The following is an 18,413-nucleotide window of genomic DNA, read 5'->3' on the forward strand; positions in this document are numbered from 1 at the left end:
ATAAGTTCCCGCATATTAGTGTGCAAAGTTAAAGCACATGAGATTGGGGGTAAGGTACTGACTTGGATAGAGAACTGGTTGGCAGACAGGAAGCAAAGAGTTGGAATAAACGGGTCGTTTTTCGAGTGGCAGGCAGTGACTAGTGGGGTACCGCAGGGATCGGTGCTAGGACCCCAGTTATTCACAATATATATTAATGATCTAGACGAGGGAACTAGATGTAATATTTCCAAGTTTGCAGACGACACAAAGCTGGGTGGGCGTGTGTGCTGTGAGGAGGGTGCAGAGAAACTCCAGTATGATTTGGACAGGTTGGGCGATTGGGCAGATGCATGGCAGATGCAGTACAATGTGGATAAATGCGAGGTTATCCACTTTGGTGGCAAAAACAGGAAGGCAGGTTATTTTCTGAATGGCAATAGATGAGAAAAGGGGAAGTGCAACGAGACCTGGGTGTCCTTCTGCACCAGTCACTGAAGGTAAGCATGCAGGTACAGCAGGCAGTTAAGAAGGCAAATGGTATATTGGCCTTCATAGCGAGAGGATTTGAGTACAGGAGCAAGGATGTCTTGCTGCAGTTGTACAGGGCCTTGGTGAGACCACACTTTAAGTACTGTGTGCAGTTTTGGTCGCCTTGTCTGAGGAAGGGTGTTCTTGCCATGGAGGGTGTGCAGCGAAGATTCACCAGACTGATACCTGGGATGGCAGGAATGACGTATGAAGAGAGATTGGGTCGATTAGGCTTATATTCGCTAGAGTTTAGAAGAATGAGAGGGGATCTCATTGAAACTTATAAAATTCTAAGAGGACTAGACAGACTAGATGCAGGAAGAATGTTCCCGATGGCGGGGGAGTCCAGAACCAGGGGTCACAGTCTAAGGATAAGGGGTAAGCCATTTAGGACTGAGATGAGGAGGAATTTCTTCACCCAGAGAGTGGTGAACCTATGGAATTCTCTACCACAGAAGGCAGTTGAGGCCAATTCATTAAATATATTCAAGAAGGAGTTAGATATATTTCTTAAGGCTAAAGGTATCAAGAGATATGGAGAGAAAACAGGGACAGGGTACTAAATTTGGATGATCAGCCATGATCTCATTAAATGGCGGAACAGGCTCGAGGGGCTGAATGGCCTATTCCTGCTCCTATCTTCTATGCATCTATGCCCATTCTTCATGTGTGAATTTGGACAGTGAGTGCTGACAGGTTATTGGGCTGTAGAAGGCAACACAATCAAGCTTAATCCTGTCTTCACCTGATCATACATACAAGCCCTGATTTACCTTGGAGCAGGCAGGGATGAAAGAATGGTCCCCGGCACAGGTAAGTCATGGACAGGGGCATTCAGGAGGGCCTTGAGATCGGTGCCGGGAGGAGCCTGAGCAGGGGAGGCCTAAACTTTCCTTGTGGGGCCTGGAGGAAAGTTAAGAAAAAAGTAAAAAGACTTCCTCGCCCTGACTCCATCAGCCATATTTAAAGAAGGACCCCACCAGTTTCCAGTGGCCCTCTTTCTCGCCTGCTCAGAGGAGCAAAATCATAGACTGTGGCAGTTTCAGGTCGCTGACCTTTCATCAGAACCCTTTAACCAGTTCTGATGAAGGGACATCACCAGGAAACGTTAACTTTGTTTCTCTCTCCACAGATGGTGCCTGACCGGCAGAGTGTTTTCCAGCATTTTCTGTTTTTATTTCTACAGTAAAACACTGTTGGTAACTATGGAAATATACATTTCGATATGTGCACAATGCTGATTTTAGGATGAAACTTGCATGACAAAAGAAAAATAGGAGGGCTCACCAGTAATATAAACTAGAGCATCCCATGGTATTTTTCCTTCTTGACAGTAGAGGTTTAAATTGAGAAGAGCACATTCTCGATCACTGTCACTGAACTCATAACAGATGTTCCAACCCAATGGACCAAACTTCTTCCTTTCCTAAAACAATACATCACAATTTCACGCCACGCACAAGATAGCCACTTTATTAACAGAGTATCAATGCTGCATATGTCTCACCAATCATTCAAAGTCTTAAACCTAGTTATATCAGTAACCATAAACATCTAAGGCTTTATTGTTAGATCAGTTCAATGCAAAGTAATTTTGTTTTTCAAATGAGTCTAATTGCATTTTGATTAGTAAATAAAAAATGAGTATAAGGCACAGTTGTAGGGCATGTGATCCTATTACTCATATTCGCACAGCATATGAATGCGCACTTTTTAAGCTAAGGTCAGAAAAATCAGCTATATGGCGTTAGCTGCTTGTTAATTAAACCAGGCTTACCTGAATCACAGCATGAAAGAAACAAACACCAAAGATAAGCTTTCTCCACTTCCTGCCCAAGACATGCTCCTCAAAGAAAGTGGGTGTAATCTCTGTGAAAGCTCGTCGGATATTAGCACGAAGTCCCTTTGGAGGTTCATTGGTGACCTGAAGGAGAATATTTTAAGTTATTCAATCATCTCAACTTTCCCCTAGATTTGTTGTTTCACGCTACATAAATAATTAGTGCCAGCTTAAAAATAAGTTTTAAATTCTGTAAACTAAGCAGTTTATACGGAATCAAGAATATATTAAAAATGGTATGTTGGCTCAGAAATACAAAGATACTTCTACACTTGTAGGTGGCACTATCAAGTAACGTTACATGACAAATTGGAAACAATGAATCACCACCCAATATTACATGACAGCCCAAATGGTACCTCAAGCTAAGCAGAAAAAAGGGCAAAACAGAAAATGTCAAGAGAAGTCTATGGGCTGGAATTTGCTCTCAGCGGCGAACGAATGGCACCAGTCATTCATTACACGTGCCCACAGACTTTCTATGGGATTTTGCACTGGAACTTACTGTAAATTAGAAAGCCATTTTGGCACTGTGTCCTCTACAAGGGATCTGGAACCTGTGAGAAAACCGTCTATTTCCTTAACTAATCAGACTAAAGAATCGTTAATGAGCATCGCAGAGGCTGAACTAGGAAGTGTCAGTTAAAATATTTAATTCAATGTTAAATCAGTTACAGAAAGCTAAATAAAGAGGAAAAGAAAGATGGGATTAAGAGAGAGAGATAAAAGAGACAGAAAGTAAAGTTAAAAATAAATTACTTGTTTATTTTTTTAAATCTCCAACAATAATTAAAATCTGAAAGAATGAGACAGCACACTTGTAAAAGTTAATCTTCAGTGACAGAGAGGGGGTTTGGCAGTAATTAAGACTTATCATGGCATTAAAAAATTACTTACAGTGGAAGGGACAAGCCCAAACATTTTCTGGCATGTTTAGTGCATATATATCACGCAATTACAGCACTTCACGTCAGTCAATGTATTTCAATGCCGAGTCTCTCGGCGAGATACCGGTATAGCGCAGCTTCTGGAGGAGCAGGGCAACTCGGACAGCAACTTCCTAAGTTCCACGTTTAACCACGCAGGTGTGGTCACCGGGAGTTGCTGTCCGATTTACACTTTAATAACAGTGAGCGCTGTTAGCCTCACCATTGTTTCTACAGCAAAATCTGGCCCATTGATTTTCAGAAGAGTAAGCAATTGAATCCAACATGAATGGTCGCAGACAGAGGAGATAATGGATTAGTGGAGGACCCAAGGGAGGTCTAAAGTGAACCGAAACTGCAAAGGAAACCCGGAAGAAAAAACTCATAAGGGGAAGAACGAAATATTTCATTTACAAATAAATGTCGGATTTTAGAGTCCAAACAGCAGCAGAGGGGCTTGTAGAAGAAATGTTTCAAAAGACACACAACTTCAGCAGGACACACTCTTAGAACAGTGAAACTTCCTCTCCCCCCGCCCCAAATACTGAGCAAATATTTGGCTGCCACCCCTTGCTGTGGAGTAAGTTTATGGCCTCTGTCACCTTACCCCTCGCCCAACCCGATGAGCGTGTTTTTGGCCTGTCACCTTACCCCCTCAATCTCCCCCCCACTACCCCGATGAACATGTTTTCAGCCCCCTTCCTACCCACCTCTGCTGAGCAAGTTTTTGGCTCCATCCAAATCCTCCCCCCACTGAACAAGTCCTGACCCACCTAAGCAAGATCCCTCACCCTGTACAAATTGAGAAAGAAAATCCTCAGTAGACAATGGCTGGAAGACAGCAAATCTGAGTAGGCAGCGATTATGTTAGACACTGAAACCATGAAGTAGTAGTGGAATATCCAACCATTTATTGAAAGAAGCAGCAAAAGAAACACTCACCCGCAGCCTTCCAGCCCGGCTGAGCAGGAATCATGACTCCCCCCCCCCCCCCCGCTGTCAAATGAGCAGTGAGTTATGGATTGCATTCAATCCCCTCCCCCATGCCGCTGGCTCAAATACCCATTCATTCACCTGGCTGTATCACCTCCAACAATTTTTCCTCCACCCTAACGACTACATTTCCTGTTCCAAGCCATCCGCTGCCAATCCCTTATAACCCGCACCCCCCAAACCTCCCATTGTCTGCAGCTACCTCTACCCCGCAAAAATCTTCCCACCTGTTGCCTCTCCCTACCTTAATTTGAGTTCTGGCTCAGGTTTATAGAGGCCTCCAAATGATGAGCTGAAATTATGCAGATGAGGTCCAACCATGAAAATGTTTCGGGCCTCTCACTGGTGCCAGCGGGCGGATGGTACAATCACTCTGCCCACCACTCACCAGATATGCACCCAACTTCAAAACAGCCCTTTAATTCTACATGGTATCTTTATATTTTAATTGTGGTGAGAGACCCCATCTAGTGGTCCTAGAGACAAGCAGTGAAATTCCAGACACATGCTGGCTAATTCACTAGAAATTAAAACCTTAAGCTTAATATAAGACAGTAATTTTCCTTTACTATTGCCACAGTAAATAAAATGACAGACAACAGACAACTCCCTGTAAATGTGAAAACGTTTTACATTGGTTCTATTTCCATGGAAGCATCTAAATCTCTGTATCTGATAATCCAAAATTGCTCTATTAATTATATCATCCACTATAATATTCCATTTACCAGACTTTGAATAATTTTGAATCACAAACTACCAACTAATCTTGGAACATTACATAATTGCAGAGTAATATGATGTTCAGTGTATGCAAAAAGCTAGAAATCCTATCATTTGATTAAGTCCTATACCAGACTGCAATTATACAACATAAATACCATGGCATCGAATTTTCTCTGGGGTTGCATTGGGTCTCCACCAATTCTGGGATTTTTCGGGAGAACTTGCAAGGGGTGTAACCTCCAACAGCCTGTTACATGGCAAATGGCACCAAGGAGCCATTCCGGGGGTGGAAACTCCCTATGCTGGAACTCCCGCTTCCCTACTTCAGCCAGAATCTAGAGGAGGCCGGAATGGCTGGATGCTTGTATGCTGAGTGAGCTGAAGTGTACCAGGTTCCTCCATGGGAAATGCAGATTTGGCAGCTGTATGGGGCAAGCGTGCGCACCAGCGATGTGCCAATTGTGGCACGCGCGGCTGCCAACCCCATGCAAATTAGGTGCCCTCCAATTGACCCCACAAACTCTGGCGAGGTCAGTACTAAAGGGCAGCAATCCCGGCAGTTATATCAGGATCTTGACCCACAGATTTTTGGACCCATATATTACATTATCTTAGCTAATCTGTGGATTGCATCTTGCAAGACAGTTTTATAAGACGATATTGAACCTGCAATTTTCAGAATGCATTACCTTGACTGAGTATTGCAAAACTGTTACAGGAAAGGTGTTAGTAGGCATGGAGCTCAGGAACAGTCTGAAGTTCTCATGAATAACAACATCTAGGAAAAAAACAAATAGCAATTTTTTTTCAGTCATATGTCAATATCTATCTTTGTAAACAATAAGAGAGAAAACATAAACCACTTTGCTTCCACAAGCACTGCAACCGGCAAAGCAACAGAGAATGCATTTATCCTTTTGGAGATCTTCTGTTGCAATGAGCAAAATTCTGACTTCTGTAAATTGTTCAGCAAAGAGCTCTAATACAGGAACAGTTAAAACAAAAATAAAAGCCTGCTGCTAAACCTGAGGACACCCACCCACTGCAAGTACTGCCAAACTCCAGGACCACCGCCTCAGTGCTTGCAAAGCTCAGGAGTCAGCTTGTAATGCTGCTAAACTCAGAGACGCCACTCTCCCATGTTGGTAAACCAGTGGACCCTGCTTCCCCAGAGCAGCCTACTCCAGGACCCCCACTGTAAACTGGTGGCCTTCATAATATTACATTGGTGTAGAAATTCACCTCGAGCAGTAGCACTAAACGAGTGGTGTCACATCAGAAGAACAGAAGAATTAGGAGCAGGAGTAGGCCATATGGCCCCTCGAGCCTGCTCCACCATTCAATAAGATCATGGCTGATCTTCGATCTCAACTTCACTTTCCCACCCGATCTCCATTTCCCTCGATTCCTCTAGAGTCCAAAAATCTATCTATCTCAGCCATGAATATACTCAACGACTCAGCATCCACAGCTCTTTGGGGCAGAGAATGCCAAAGATTCACAATCATCTGAGTGAAGAAATTTCTCCTCATCTCAGTCTTAAAAGGCTGACCCCTTATCCTGACACTATGCCCCCTAGTTCTAGACTCTCCAGCCAGGGGAAACAATTTCTCAGTATCCTGTCAATCCCCCTCAGAATCTTATATGTTTCAATGAGACCACCTCTCATTCTTCTAAACTCCAGAGAGTATAGGCCCAATCTACTCAATCTCTCTGGCCACCTGCTATACACCCCACTTGATATTCAGTTCTACTGAAGTCAATGGAACTGAATATCTGAATATTGGGGGGGTGGGGTGGGGAGTATAACAGGTGGCTCATTCGACACCAACATTGGAGAGTGACATCTCAGAGTTTCGCAGTACACAAGGCAACACCTGAGTTCTGCGAGCGCTGAGGCAGCGGTCTTGGAGTTCGGCAGTACTTTACTGCAAGTGGGTGTCCTTGGGTTTAGCAGCACTGCAGACGGGGGACCTCGTGTTTGGCAGAATTGGGAGTGGAATACGAAGTTTCCATCAATGGGATCTGACAGTATTGGAGAGCGATGTGGCTGGGTCTGGCTGTAAAGAAGGGGTATTGTACTAAGGGTGTGGCAGCACTGGAGAGGAGGTCTTGCAGTCTAGTAGCACTGGGGAGGGTCCAGGAAGCAGCTGATTATCATTTTAATGTGAAGACATTGGTCAAAAAATGTTAACTTCTACTAGCTGCTGCAGGTGTATAAATAACAAAATAAATGTTTCTGTGGACAACAATTGTCTGTCTGGGGTGTAGACTCTTCCTCTGAAATTTTACCAATAAAACCTTTTAAAATTGATCTTGCAGCTACTTTTCAAATCATTACAAAAACAAAGAAACTGATAAATCCTGTTACTCAATGAGAAAAAAGCTTTTAAACTAAGTAAAGTAAATTTGCTGCAAACAATCATTCTTATCAAACTCTAAGTATCTTTCTATGAACAATATTTTTTTGAATGGTAATTATAAACATAACACAAGTCTGGTTAGTCATGCATTTTGTGTGCCTCTTTGCCTCTTTAAAACCGTCTTTCTGTTTGAAGTAAAAATAAACACCTGTGAAACTTTTACCTCCATAAAGAGTTCAAAATTCTTCATCCAGATTGTTTGACAATCATTTGGAACAACAAACAGAAAAATACTTTTATAACTACATAAATTTGGACTGAGAATCAAACTAATGTGTTCTGGAATACTCTCCGCATTGCATATGTTCAGACTGTGACATTCTGGGAATTACAGACACTTCTCTAAAAACTTTACTTTAAGCATTTTTTAAATTTCTGCATCTTAGGGGTAGGAATGCTCAGAACAGCCCTAAACACAGCCAATGGATCCACGGGGCACGTTCTCCAATATTTCATCACTCTTTACTTATGTTACTTCGGTCTACCTTTTCATAAAAATCCAGTAACTCAACAACAATTTGTATTTATATAGCACCTTTAACATAGTAAAACGTCCCAAGGTGCTTCACAGGAGTATTAAAAGACAAAACAAATTGACACCGAGCCACATAAGGAGAAATTAGGGCAGGTGACCAAAAGCTTGGTCAAAGAGGTAGGTTTTAAGGAGCGCCTTAAAGGAGGAAAGAGAGGTAGCGAGGCGGAGAGGTTTAGGCAGGGAATTCCAGAGCTTAGGGCCTAGACAACAGAAGGCACGGCCACCAATGGTTGAGTGATTTCAATCAGGGATGCTCAAGAGGGCAGAATTAGAGGAGTGCAGATATCTCAGGGAGTTGTGGGGCTGGAGGAGATTACAGAGCTAAGGAGAAATGTCAGCTCCAGAGAGATTTGAATAATTGGGCTGCTAGGTAACATCCTTGAGCACATAAATAAATTACATAGTAATAATGAATGATTTGGACATATTTTAACAACAATGACAGTGCAACAGTGTCGACGTCCAAGGAAAAGTGAACAAGCATCCTGAGACATTTTTTGGCTGGGACATTTGACCTGCATAAGCTGTATTACTGCCAACTGGTTTCCACACGTAAGGATAATATAATACTTAGACTTACTTGGTTCTGTGAATGACTTAACTAATTCCTCCAAGGCTAACATCCAAGAAACTGCAAGATGACAATTTTGAAGAAATACCCAGTTTCCTGTCTTTAGAGCTTCTTTAATCAGTTTTTCAGCAATGGGCCCTTGTCCTTGTCCTAGGGAAATAGACTCCACCCTGCAGTATGAAAGCAAGCAAGAGTGAACACAAACTAGCCGAGAAGGAGTAACATAGATTTGTTGTGTGACTATACATAAATACTGTATGATTAAAATTAATTTTTTTAAATGCAGTAAAAATTAGAATATTTATTAAACTGCGATCCAATGTAAAAGATATGTTACTTCCTTCAGAAGTGAAATAAAATCTAGTGTTACTACACTTCTTGTCATGTGGTAAATTAATATTTTCTGATACTCACCAACAAGGAAATAAAACTGCCCCCACTAACTCTTTCTGTATATATTAGAAAGAATAACATAGGTTGGTGTCTGTTGCATGGAAATAAACGAGCTAGATTCGAACTTTTGGGCAGCTGACCAACAGAGCTCACAGGTCACCTGCCGAATGGAGGCCCGAGCCATTTAGAGCCATGCCCCCAGCGAACTGCACATCCCGAATGGGTGTCCCGCTGCAGTTCACCAGTTCCAAGCCAACACAATAGCATGAGGTTCGAACACCGCACCAGGCGCAGTAGATTTTGGGAAGGGCGGGGTGAAGGTGAACGAGGAGGGGGCGAGCCTGGGCTGGCAGTGGGATTTTGGGCGGTCCTGAAGAAACAGCCCCCAGCATAAGGTATATGGTCGGGGGAAGGGAAGCCCGGGAAAGAAGAGGCCCAGGAGGAGCACTCCTGCTTGGTCCAGAAGGAAATCTAAAAAACATTTAAAATATTTTTGTGGACGTTCCTGGCTGCACTCCTGCTTGTCGCCAGCGTTCACTGGCTGCTCCTGCACTGGGTATCATTGCCACGGTCAGCAATTAAAATTGTGTCGGGGTCCAAATAATGTCATTGGATCCTGACATTTAAATAGTAGTGAGGCACCCGCCTGCCTATGGCAGGCAGCCCAAAGCTGCTGAAAACCCGGCAGTTAAAATGGCAGTGGGTGCAAACGCAGCAGGAAACGCCTGACTGCCATTTTAACCACTCGCCTGCCCCTGCCCACTTGGCTGGCAGGGTTAAAATCAGCCTTTATGTATCATCTACCTCTCTTATAATACTTCCTTGTATGTAATCTACTTGTAGGACATAGGCTACAATTTGTCACTCATTCCTCTCCTGAAGGAGACTCGTCATTTTGGGTGTCCAGAGCCAGCCCAATCACATAAGTTGTTCTTGTAGCCGGAGTGCATCCCAGAGCAGTTACATTGACTTACATGGAAGTCAGTGTTTTGGACCATCATGAATTGAAACCTGGAGACACGGTGTGGTCTGTTGAGATGTGATCTAAGGGCATGCTGGAGGTGCTCCTTAAGTGATCTAGAAGTCTACACTTCGGATCACCTTAGATGCTGATCTGGTGGTACCTCATACAGGGACCGAACTACCAGATTGTCCAGTCGAACCATTACATATTTCTGGTTCAGAACTTTCACATGGCGTAAAGGCAGGTCTGAAGTAATGACATCTGGGTAGATCAATGAGGCTGGGAATCACTCGGGCCACACCTGTAACCAGGAGCCCCTGAAGGACATTTCTGTTTAAAATCTGGATCAGTCTCCTTGAGACAAGGGGCTGAAGGAGAGATGAGTGGGGTTTTGGGAGGCAGGGACCCAGGCAATACTAAGCAGGTGGGGGGGGGGTTGGGTTTCCTGGTTGCACCAGCAAGTGAGTGTCAGAATGTGCCTTCAGTGGTACGAATGCCCACCAGCCTCATGCAAAGTGTTCTTTCACTGACCCTTCAAACCCTAGTGTGGTCAGCACTGCAGGCCACCAATGTAACCACCATGATCGTGGCCCACAATTTTTCCAGACTATTACCTTTACCAGCAAGCACTGGCTATCTGTAGCAAAGGACAATCACTGTACTTTGGCCAAGCAAACATGGAACTCACCTGTCAGTGTACTCCTTTTCCTTTGCAAATCTCAGGAAGGCTCCCATAGGGTCTGAACCAGTACTTAATATGAAAATGAGGGGAATGTTATTGGACATGTCCTGATAAAGAGTAGCCAAATCCACAGGAGGGTTCTCTACAAACTCCTTCCCAAGAGTTTCTATGACAAAATCTGTGATTGCGAATACCACCTTGAAAAAAAGTGAAAAACAATCTAATTATCAAACTATCTTACAAACTATTTTCTGCCTTCATGATCATTTTTCCAGCATTGCTGCCTTTTGAAACAATGGGGTAGAAATTGATTTGAGTGTGTTTTTGTGGGAAGAATGGCAAATCGTGTTTGACTAACTCGATTGAGTTCTCTGACGAAGTAACGGAGAGTGTTGATGGGGATAGTGCAGTTGATGTGTACACGGACTTGCAAAAGGCATTTGATAAAGTACCACAAAATAAAATTGTTAGCAGAATTGAAGCCCATGGGATTAAAAAGGTAGTGACTGGCTGGCTACAAAATTGGCTAAGGGACAGAAAACAGAATAGTGGTGAACAGTTTTTTTTTACAGTATGGAGGGAAGTATACAGTGGTGTTCCCCGAGGTGGGTGTTGGGACCACTTATATATTAATGACCTGGACTTGGGTATACAGAGCATAATCTCAAAGTTTGCAGATGACACAAAATTTGTAAATATAGTAAACAGTCAGGAGGACATAAACAGACTGGTGAAATGGGCAGGCACATGGCAGATGAAATTTAATGCAGAGAAGTGTGAAGTGATTCATAAAGAAAGACTTGCATTTCTGTAGCACCTTTCACAACCTCCTGACATCCCAAAGTGCTTTACTTCCAATTAAGTACTTTTGAAGTGTAGTCATTGTTGTAATGTAGGAAACGCGACAGCCAATTTGCACACAGCAAGCACCCACAAACAGCAATGTGATAATGACCAGACAATCTGTTTTTTAGTGATGTTAATTGAGGGATACTATTTGCCAGAACACCAGGGATAACTCCCTTGCTCTTCTTTGAAATAGTGCCATGGGATCTTTTAAGTCCACCTGAGAGAGCAAATGGGGCCTCGGTTTAACGTCTCATCCAAAATTCATTTTGGTAGGAAGAATGAGGAGAAGCAATATAAACTAAATGGTACAATTTTAAAGGGGGTGCAGGAACAGAGAGACCTGGGGGGGGGGTACGTACACAAATCATTGAAGGTGGCAGGACAAGTTGAGAAAGCTGCTCAAAAGGGATACGGGATCCTGGGCTTTATAAATAGAGGCACAGAGTACAAAAGCAAGGAAGTTATGCTAAAACTTTATAAAACATTGGTTAGGCCCCTGCTGGAGTATTGTGGCCAATTCTGGGCACCACATTTTAGGAAGGATGTCAAGGCCTTACAGTGGGTGCAGAGGAGATTTACTAGAATGGTACCAGGGATGCAGGACTTCAGTTATGTGGAGAGGCTAGAGAGGTTGGGATTGATCTCGGTAGAGCAGAGAAGGTTAAGGGGACATTCAATAGAGGTGTTCAAAATCATGAAGGGTTTTGATAGAGTAAATAAGGAGAAAGTGTTTCTGGTGGCAAAAGGGTCGGTAACTAGGGGACACAGATTTAAAGTAGTTGGCAAAAGAACCAGAGGCGATATGAGGGAAAAGATTTACGCTGAGAGTTGTTGTGATCTGGAATGCACTGCCTGAAAGGGTGGTGAAAGCAGATTCAATAGTAACTTTCAAAAGGGAATTGGATAAATACTTGAAGGTGAAAAATTTGGGGCTATGGGGAAGGAGCAGGGGAGTAGGATTAATTGGATAGCTCTTTCAAAGAGCTGGCACAGGCATGATGGGTCAAATGGCCTCCTTCTGCGCTGTATCGTTCTATGATTCTATGAAAGTAAAATAGGTGGGTAGCCATCGGTATTTGCAGTGTTGATTGGTAGCTCACCTGATGGGAGTGGTGCATTCCTGACATGATTTTGTTTCTTAACTTGTCCCATTACCTCTCTTTATGCCTTGCACCATCATTCCTTTTGTCAGTCAATTTCTCCTGCCTTCCAGCCTGTCACAGACCTTCCCTTTGTTCTTTCCTCCCCTCCTCCCTGTCCCTGCTTAAAAATCTCTCTTCTCTAACGTTTTTCAGTTCTGGCAAAGGGTCCTCGACCTGAAACGTTGACTCTGTTTCTCTCTCCTCAATGCTGCCTGACCTGCTGCGTGTTTCCAGCATTTTCTGTTGTTATTTCAGATTTACAGCATCTGCAGTATTTTGCTATTGTATGATTTAATGGTAGCCTGCCCCTCTTAAAGGAATGGTGCACTTTGGCATGCAGGCAACTATCTGTGGACAATGGCAAGCACAGGAGAAGCTGCAAGAACCCCCAGTTTTCAGACAGTGCTTTGGAGGTTTTGGAAAGCAGGAATATTTCCAGACAAGCTGCCAGGTACGAGAGGGCAGAGTGCATCAGTACAAGGAATATCGCCCCCAGGACATGGCTGCAATGTAGATAGAAGTTCCATCACCTTACAAGGATAGCTAGGTTAAGCCTCCTAACTCACATCTATCATTACTCTATGATTAGCCTTGCACCAACTGTTGCTCCAGAATCGTGAGTAGTTAATACAGTATATTAAATTGAAAGAAGTACAAGTAAATCGCTGTTTCCCCCAGAAGGAGCGTTGGGGGCCCTGGATGGTGGGAAGGGAGGAGGTGAAAGGGGAGGTGTAGAAACAGTGATTTACAATCTTAGATTGGGTGATCGCTTTGATGAACAGCTCTGTTCAGTCTGCAAGCATGACCTTGAGCATCCGGTCACTTGCCATATTAATTCTCCATCCCATTCCCACTTTGACTTCTCTGTCCTCGGCCTCCTATACTGTTCCAATGATGCTCAATGCAAGCTCGAGCAACGGTACCTCAATCTTTCCACTAGTCCTTAGCATTGAGTTTAACAACTTTACATCTCAATCACTGCTCCCATTTTCTCTTAGACATTCTGTAACCATTTACAGCTCTGGACCCATTTTTTTCTCCTATATTTGTCCCATTATAAACCCCTTTTGCCTTGCACCATCGTCCCTTTAGTCATTTAATCACTCCTGGCCTCCATCCCATCACCGACCTTTCCCTTTTGTTCTTTCCATGCCACCTCCTCCACTCCCCATTCCCTTTTTCCCTGGTTCTGTATTTGCTTAAAAGCTGTTCATCGCCTGCATCTTCCAGTTCTGATGAAAGGTCATTGAGTTGAAACATTGGCCCAGAAATTCGGGTCGGGGGCTTCCCGCGGGTGCAAGCCCCCGACCTACACTTACCTAGCGCGCCGGCAGTTGACCTCTTGGCCTGCGTGGAATTCCTCTCCGAGGCCTGTCTCAGAGGCCGACGCGCTATGCTGGCGTGTCCCAGGGGCGTAGTTAGTGCGAAGCGTTCCCTGGGATCACGTGAGCAACAGGCAGCCAATCGGAGCAGGGAATGCGCCATTCATAAGTCTTGACAGATAGACCTGTCAAAACGTATAAATGCTGAGGCTGTAAAATTGTACTTTACCTTCAAATAAATTTTTAAAAAACATCACACTTTGTAAATAAACTATAAATGACATTAAATAACTATTTTAAACAAAAATTTAAATTTTTGAAAAAAATAATTTTATAAAAAAACGGGGCTAAAAATAAACTTACCTTGCTTTAAAGTATTTAAAAGTAAAAAACCTGTGGAAAAAATGTTTTAATTTTAAATAATTGACCACTTACCTTTGAAAATGAAGTCCTTACGGCTGCTTTTTACATTTCTAAAATGTACAGACTTACCCGCACGTTAAAACCTGAAAAAAAAAAGGAAGTTCAACGCGCACGCGCAGACTCCCGCGCGCACACGTTCGACCTCTGAACCCCTTGGTTCAGAGGATTGGAAGTGCCGGTTTCCCGCGCATGCGTAGTGCATGCAAGATTCCGGCACTTCCATCGGGTCCACGCGTGAGTACTCCGTCCGTATTCACGCGTTGGGACCCGAATTTCTGGGCCATTAACTCTTTTTCTCTCTCCACAGATGCTGAGTGTTTCCAGCACTTTGTTTTTATGTCAGTTTCCCAGCATTATTTTGCTTTTAATTTTCCCATCAAGTCTGTTTCATCTACAAGTCCTGAACAATTAGCTCTACTATGTATTATACTCATTTATTTTACCTTCTGAGGCAAAGTTCATAAATTAAATGAAGCACTCCACCTCTGTCATTACTTTAAATCAGTGATGATACATCTTTAAGCAAGATGGGTGAAGCAAAGTGTATCTCATCTCAACCGTTCTCAATCTCATTACAATAAGAACAAAATAATTCTGCTTTTTCATCTATGCTGGGATCTCAAACCTGGTCTACAACCAGGTGACCCTGATCATCAGTTGCGCAACGGAAAGAAGGAAAATACTTGTATTTATATAGTGATTTTCATGTCCTCAGGACATCCCAAAGTGCGCCATAGCCAATGAAGTCCTTTTTGAAGTAGTCACTTGTAATGTAGGGAAATGTGGTACCCAGTTTGCACACAGCAAGGTCCTACAAACAGCAATGAGAAAAATGACCAGATAATCTATTTTAGTGATATTGATTGTGGGATAAATGTTGGTCAGGAAAATCCACCTGCTCTTCGAATAGTGTCATAGGATCTTAACGTCCACCTGAGGGGGCAGACAGGGCCTCAGTTTAACACCTCACCCGAACATCAACACCTCCAACATTGCAGCACTCCCTTACTATAGTGTGAAGTGTCAGCCTAGATTACATGTTCAATTCTACAGAATGGGGCTTGATCCCATGATTTTAATCCAGAAGCGAGTGTGCTAACTCCAACCCAAGGCCGAGACCTCACAAAACACAGACTTTTTAACAGCAATGGATTGTTGCCAAACTAAATTCAAACTGATAGTCTTCAGAGAAAAGGGAAGGAGAGAGATTTGTAGGAAAAGAAGGATAACAGGGCTGGGGCAATAAAGACCCCAAATTTTCTAAGGGCTTAGTCCGCACTTCTGGTATAAAAGACGTGGGAGTATAGCAGAGAGTGCAAAAAATTGGGCGGAACCTGGAAATGCTGGATTTTCACCCGGTAAAACAGCTGCTGAGAATTTCTTCTGGGGCCTGGAGTGTGTGGAAATTCCATCCGCTTCATACAAGGCTAATAATGTCATAAGGAGGCGGGGACAGTGGGACGTCTTCCCCCGCTGGGTTTCCTTTCTGCTGAGTCATCTGATTGGAATACAGAGTAGAATTTCTAAATTTGCTGATGACACCGAACTTGACAGGACATATTGAGAGAATGATTAGCAAAGCATATGGGATCTTGGGCTTCATAAATAGAGGTACTGAGTACAAAAGTAGGGAAGTTATGCTGAACCTTTATAAAGCGCTGGTTAGGCCACAACTGGAGTATTGCGTCCAGTTCTGGTCACCACACTTTAGGAAGGATGTGAAGGCCCTTGAGAGGGTGCAGAGGAGATTTACCAGAATGGTTCCGGGGATGGGGAATCTTAGCTACAAGGACAGGTTGGAGAAGCTGGATTTGTTTTCATTAGAGCAAAGGAGGTTGAGGGGTGATTTGATAGAGGTGTACAACATTATGACGGGTTTGGATAGGCTAGATGGGGAAAGGTTGTTCCCACTAGTTGATAGTACAAGGACTAGGGGCACAGATTTACGGTTTTGGGCAAGAGACACAGGGGGATGTGAGGAAAAACTTTTTTATGCAGCGAGTGGTGAAGACCTGAAACTCACTGCCGCCGGAAGTGGTGGAAGCGGAGACACTCGGGGCTAAATTCGGTTGATTTGCGCCTCCCTTTGGGCGCTAACGGGGCACAAATCAACTAACGCTGCCGGCGATGAAGTAATCGCCGTGCGTAGCGCCCCGTTTGTACCCCGGCTGTAATATTTGGTGGCGCCCCCCGACTTACCGCCGGACACCATTTCTGCTGGGGTCAGGGGGGCCTACTTGCAGCCGGGGAGGCGCTAGTTAAAGGGGAGGTGGCGGGCGGCCATTTTTGTTGCTGGCCACCTGCCAGCACCTGCCCCCGTTGCTGTCCCCGACCCCCGTGAAGCCCCCCCACGGGGTGCCGGCTGCTCTCCGTGAGCCCAGCACTCCTCTTGAGTGCCGGGCTCATTTGCCGACACTCCCGATCCCTGGTGACCCAGCTGGGCATCGGGACACACTGCGCCAGGCCCCTTCCCTTTAAGAAGGGGAGGAAGGCCTGCAGTACCGTGGCTCGATGTGCCGCAGCGCTCGAAGAGGGACGTAGGGCGCTTCCAGTAGCACCCCTCCTCCCTTCTCGGGGCACTACCTGGGAAAATCGTCTGCGGGGAGATAGTTTTTTCGGGGCGCTAAAATTTCTACCCCTCAATGTTTTCAAGGGGAGACTGGATAGGTACTTGAGAGAAATAAACTTGCAGGGCTACGGGGATAGAGCAGGGGAATGGGACTGACTGGATTGTTCTACAGAGAGCTGGCACGGGCTTGATGGGCCGAATAGCCTCCTTCTGTGCCGTTATGACTCTATGAGATGGATGCCGGCAAACTATCGTGTCCAGACCCATGAATCGACAGAAGTGGGGCCCACCGGGGTATCCTCGGCCCACCCAAGGATGAGGCAAATTGACTCTCTTATAAAGAGGTCTAATTGCCAGCATGTTTAAAACATTTTGAGCCCCCAAGTTATAACCATACTGCTACAAGAAGACACCGGCAGTATATAAATTGGCTGACTTTGCCCTGACCCCTGATACACTAGCGGGGTCAGGAGCAGGAGGTCAGAGGCGTATAAGGAGTCCCGCTCTGCTGCAGTTACAGTGACAGGGTAGGTCTGAGGATTTTCGACAAAGTGCTTCCTTCTGTTTTACAGGTGTTTAAGCTAGTAGTTTTTGCTAAGAATTAGCTGGATCACAACTAAACCTTGTTCCGGTCTATCTATGATTAAACAACCACATCAAATTAATAACATACCTTTTCTTCCATAAAACATTTAATTAAAATGAGTTTCTGAAACATGCTCAGCCTTTTATTCCAGTGCCCAATGATAACATATTCTTTGGCTTGACTCTCTGCTGGTTTCGGCGGATATGGTGGTAAACGTGACACGTATCCTGCCCAAGATGGTGGGTTGATAGCAATGTCAAGACGTCCTGAAAGAATAGTTTACAAATGTTATCAAAACTTCAGGCCCGTTCAGATTTTGAAAACAAGCTGTAAACACAATCAAAATCTAGCAAAAAAAGTTTATATTAAAGCAAATATTTTCCAATAAACTAAAGCAGGCATCATTGCAAACACAAAAAGTGAACCAATCACCCTACCCCACACGCCCCCCTCCTCCCCCACCCCCGCCGCTAATAGATGGGAGGCCTTCTCATCCTGTTTTCTGTGTAAAGCCTCATATCTTGCACAGGAACACTCTCCATTTTGCCATCACCTGCTGACTAAACCACAATATACCTGTGCAATGGATCTCAATGCTTCTCAATGTCTCACCTCTGAAGCAGAGTGGCATGAATAAAAATTTAAATAATTAAAAAAATTAATAAAGCAATGAAAAAATGAGTTAATAAAATAATATTATCTGTTAGGTCAAGTGTTAAGACCTGCTACCATAATGACAGTACTTGCTGTGACTGGTCAACACCGAGTGCCAGGCAGTGGTTAAGTAACCTGGCAACCTCCAGAGAGTACCAGCAGCCTCAGGCAGACGAGCACCTGGCGAAGTGTAGTGGGGCCCTGAATGGAGGAAATGCCATCAAAAGGTCATCTTTGAATGAGTAAAGAGCATCCACAACCTGCAAGCTGTGACGTAGCTGCAGTGCACAATATGTCAATGAAAG

General features: G+C 44.1%; 1 protein-coding gene across 3 annotated transcripts in view; it reads right to left on the bottom strand.

The window, feature by feature from the left end:
- dnah6 (dynein, axonemal, heavy chain 6) overlaps nucleotides 1–18,413 on the bottom strand; it is a 1,317,984-nt gene that overhangs the window by 233,857 nt on the left and 1,065,714 nt on the right. For all 3 annotated transcript variants that reach the window (XM_085993638.1, XM_085993630.1, XM_085993647.1), the window contains 6 exons: nucleotides 17,542–17,720; nucleotides 10,570–10,760; nucleotides 8,534–8,694; nucleotides 5,685–5,773; nucleotides 2,288–2,434; nucleotides 1,798–1,936 (listed from right to left, as the gene is read on the bottom strand). In XM_085993638.1, coding sequence (XP_085849764.1) covers nucleotides 1,798–1,936; nucleotides 2,288–2,434; nucleotides 5,685–5,773; nucleotides 8,534–8,694; nucleotides 10,570–10,760; nucleotides 17,542–17,720 — 906 coding nt within the window. The remainder of the gene's footprint in view (nucleotides 1–1,797; nucleotides 1,937–2,287; nucleotides 2,435–5,684; nucleotides 5,774–8,533; nucleotides 8,695–10,569; nucleotides 10,761–17,541; nucleotides 17,721–18,413) is intronic.

Source organism: Somniosus microcephalus, chromosome 1 (genome assembly GCF_052327205.1).
Source record: "Somniosus microcephalus isolate GS21.2 chromosome 1, FLI_Smic_1.0, whole genome shotgun sequence".
Lineage (NCBI taxonomy): Eukaryota > Metazoa > Chordata > Chondrichthyes > Squaliformes > Somniosidae > Somniosus > Somniosus microcephalus.